The sequence below is a fragment of the Penaeus monodon genome, chromosome 24 (assembly GCF_015228065.2).
Source record: "Penaeus monodon isolate SGIC_2016 chromosome 24, NSTDA_Pmon_1, whole genome shotgun sequence".
In the NCBI taxonomy this organism is placed as follows: domain Eukaryota; kingdom Metazoa; phylum Arthropoda; class Malacostraca; order Decapoda; family Penaeidae; genus Penaeus; species Penaeus monodon.
In genome coordinates this window covers 20,921,575-20,924,828 of record NC_051409.1, presented here as the reverse complement: position 1 = coordinate 20,924,828, position 3,254 = coordinate 20,921,575, and the positions used below count along the sequence as shown (strand labels likewise).

The 3,254-nt window shown below is 40.5% G+C and overlaps 1 protein-coding gene across 1 annotated transcript; it reads left to right on the top strand.

The window, feature by feature from the left end:
• Positions 1-3,042, top strand: LOC119588646 (biorientation of chromosomes in cell division protein 1-like 1; the record flags this gene model as incomplete). The annotated part of the gene is given in 1 exon segment (XM_037937283.1): positions 1-3,042. A coding segment is annotated over 1 exon segment (949 nt), but the record flags the coding sequence as incomplete, so codon positions are not given.
• Positions 3,043-3,254: the final 212 nt, after the last annotated feature.

The window sequence follows — 3,254 nt, the reverse complement described above, 5'->3', positions numbered from 1 at the left end:
GCAGACTGGGAGTCAAGGGTCTCCTAGTAGGTCTATTGGTCGAGATGAAGCTCTTGTATATTCCCAAGCAGGAGGTGGGATGACCGGGCGCATTTCACCAGGATATTCTTCCCCATATGGTAGTCGAGAGCAACTGCAATCTATCCACCCTCCTCTTGCTCGCCATTCCTCATCACAGGAGGGTGCGAAACACATGCCAACATTACCACCCCATCTCTGTCCTTCATATACTCATCCTCATGTCACACGCTTTGCCTCTGCACCAGATCCTATATGGGGAGGTCAGCAGCAGCAAAACACACCTGGTCCACCACACATCACACGCCTGAACTCCACATCTGATACAAGGCTGAATGTATATGGCTGCAGTAGTGAATCGCAGCTGTTTTCTGAAGTTCCAGTATTTGATGATCCAATGAACCGCCTAACACAGTTCCACCCAGGAGGACAACACCACAATACTAGTCCTGGACCAGGAGCTGCATCACCAGGGCCAATTGGTTCAAGGCCCATGTCTCCTCAGCATGGCAGTGTTATGCATCATTCTCCAGGTGTATCTCCAAGACAGCACATACCATCACAGCAGACATCCTTAGGTTTATCCTCCAGTTTTCCAAGCCCTATGAGTGGAGCTGCAAGCCATGAAGATGTCCGGCTACGTATTTTCTATCATCTCTCCAACCTGTTCCCTGAAGCTCAGGTAAGAGCAGTACTAGCCATGTATCCAGAGGAGACAGACCCTCAGAAAATATGTAGTTACATCTTAAGTCCTAACCATGGATCCGTGGGGTCACGGCCTATGTCTCCACAACAGCCATCACAACCTGGAGTGGGACGGCAGTCGCAAGGTGTTCAGGGTTCAACTTCTCCTACAGCTGCTTTTCCAAGCTCTCTTCCTACTACAGCATCCAGTCATGAGGATGCACGCTTTCGTACATTCTACCATTAGTTTTAAATTTTTCCAAAAGCTCAAGTGCATACTGATCTGGCTATGTGTCCTAGTAAAATTAAGGACTAGATGTATGCCACCTTAGTAAGGTCTGGTAAATATCAGTCCCCAGAATTTGCACAAAGTACCTAAAATAGACTATTGATGTATTGCATCAGGCATATAATTATAGCATATCATTATATGTAATTTTGAAACAAATGTATGGTTCAGTTTGCTTTATACAAATTGGCAAGGAAAAGGGGAAAATCTAAGACATTGATGTAATGTTTATTAAACAAGTGTGATGTTTAGTGAAATGTGAAAGTAAGCGTTAGTGAGGCTGATAGTATTATTGCACATATTGAGACATATGCGAGTGTACAGTGAATTAGTTCCACTGGAATCCTATCTAGTGCATGAAGTGTGTCCTGGGGGAAGCCAAACATTCAAAAAGGACAGGAGAAAGGTGAGAAGTAAGTAAATGGGTTTTCAGTATTGGCTTGCCAAAGCTATTGCGTTTGTGGAAGCATTTAATAGAGCACATAATGTTTTTACCTTGCCTGTGGATAGTGACTGTGAGGTCAGTTTGACAGTAGTCAATATTTTACCTAGGTACTAGCACTGCAGCGATTGCTACACTTCAGTTCAGGATGACAAGCTTCGGTTATGGTTTTTCTGTTCTTTTTAAGTGTAAATGGATTGCCCTAAAGTGTCTTATGGACAGACACAGGAACTTGGCATGAGTCCTATATTTCAATCAAAAGGTCAGTAGATTGGCAAATAAATTAGTCTTTTATGTTAATCATATTAAATCATGTAGTTTACAAGCAGGACTCAACAGCCTATGTTAGAGTGTGCCATAAGCTGCAATGGCTCCCAGTGGACAAAGCAATGTACTAGTTGGTTAAAATATGCTGGTGCTATACTGGCTATAGTGTGAGAGGCTCGTACCACTAGTTATATGAAACGATTTGCTCAGCATCTAGATACTGATAGTATTCTTAATGAAAGAATTGTCAGGGAATCTTAAGAAAAGGAAGATAGAATGATACTGCAACAAGAGAAATGTTGTCCCGCAAGTACTTTGTACTTATTATTGACAGTGATAATGTTCTGGAGAGCTGCAAGACTTAGTCATTGAGAGTAACCAATAGGATGAGTGAGTTGGCACAAACCTATCAGGTGGAACAGATTATTTTTGTTATGAACATATAATGTTTCTATTATTACATAATATTTGAAAAGGGTTTTGTTATTTTGCTGCCCTTTATCTCTCCCTTGATGCAACAACCGTGTGTATGTGTGTATTGGAAGCCACCAGAAAGTGTGACATCTGAATAAGGTTTGCATTTGTGATGTGTGATCACCTCAGGTTCGCATGTTTATGGATGCATTAGATCCACTGGTGAATTAGAATGAGGTTGGTATGTAACAAACCTTGCAGAATCACACTTTTAATGATGGCTGGAGTGAAGCGTGTCATTACAATACTATGTATTGTGGGCTGTACTGGGTGTGTACCCAACCATTGTGTGACTGCACCCTATTGCTGCCCTTAGATCACCAGGCTCAGATAGAGCTACAACATAGGTGCTGCCTCATTGTTCATTCTTCCAGTAGTGTGAGTGTGCCAGTAAAGTTGAGGTTTTACACCGTGTTTAGTTCTTATCTAGTTCTCATTGGTGGCTGTGTGGTGACATAAGGAATGTAATGGGTGCAGCTAGACCGCTACTTAGCGGTAACTGTGTAGCTCATATTGATCTTGAGGGCCTACCACACCTCGACATCGGCTTCTCAATTGTTTTGAAAAGCCTTTGTAATGTTCTACAAATTTGGTTAATTATATTTTTGCATTAGCCCATTAATTATAGTGGGAGTGCGCCATAGTTGTCAGGTATATATGTAAAAGAAAGAAATGTATGAAAATAATTATTAGTGATGGCAATCTTTTGCACAATAACACATTGGTCATTATTTTGGTATTTATTTTGTAGGTCAATTATGTAGTGAGGTGTAAGGCTGTTAAAGACACCCTTTTTATGTCTAGGAGGTGGCCCTCTCTTGGCTTTTCACACTGACCTTCCTACACTCTCAATAAAAAGAAAGTTGAAGTGGCTTTGTTTTATTAAGGTAAAACAAAATGAACAATTTTCCTGTAACAAAAAAAGTTGTATATATATTGTTTATATACCACAGCTATTGCAGAAATACTGAAGTCTAACATCATCAAGATTTTAAAAAAGGAAGAAAAGTCATCTTTTAAGAAAATGACATATCAGCCAATCTAACATTAAATTATCAGTGTAATTTAGCAAGGAAATAT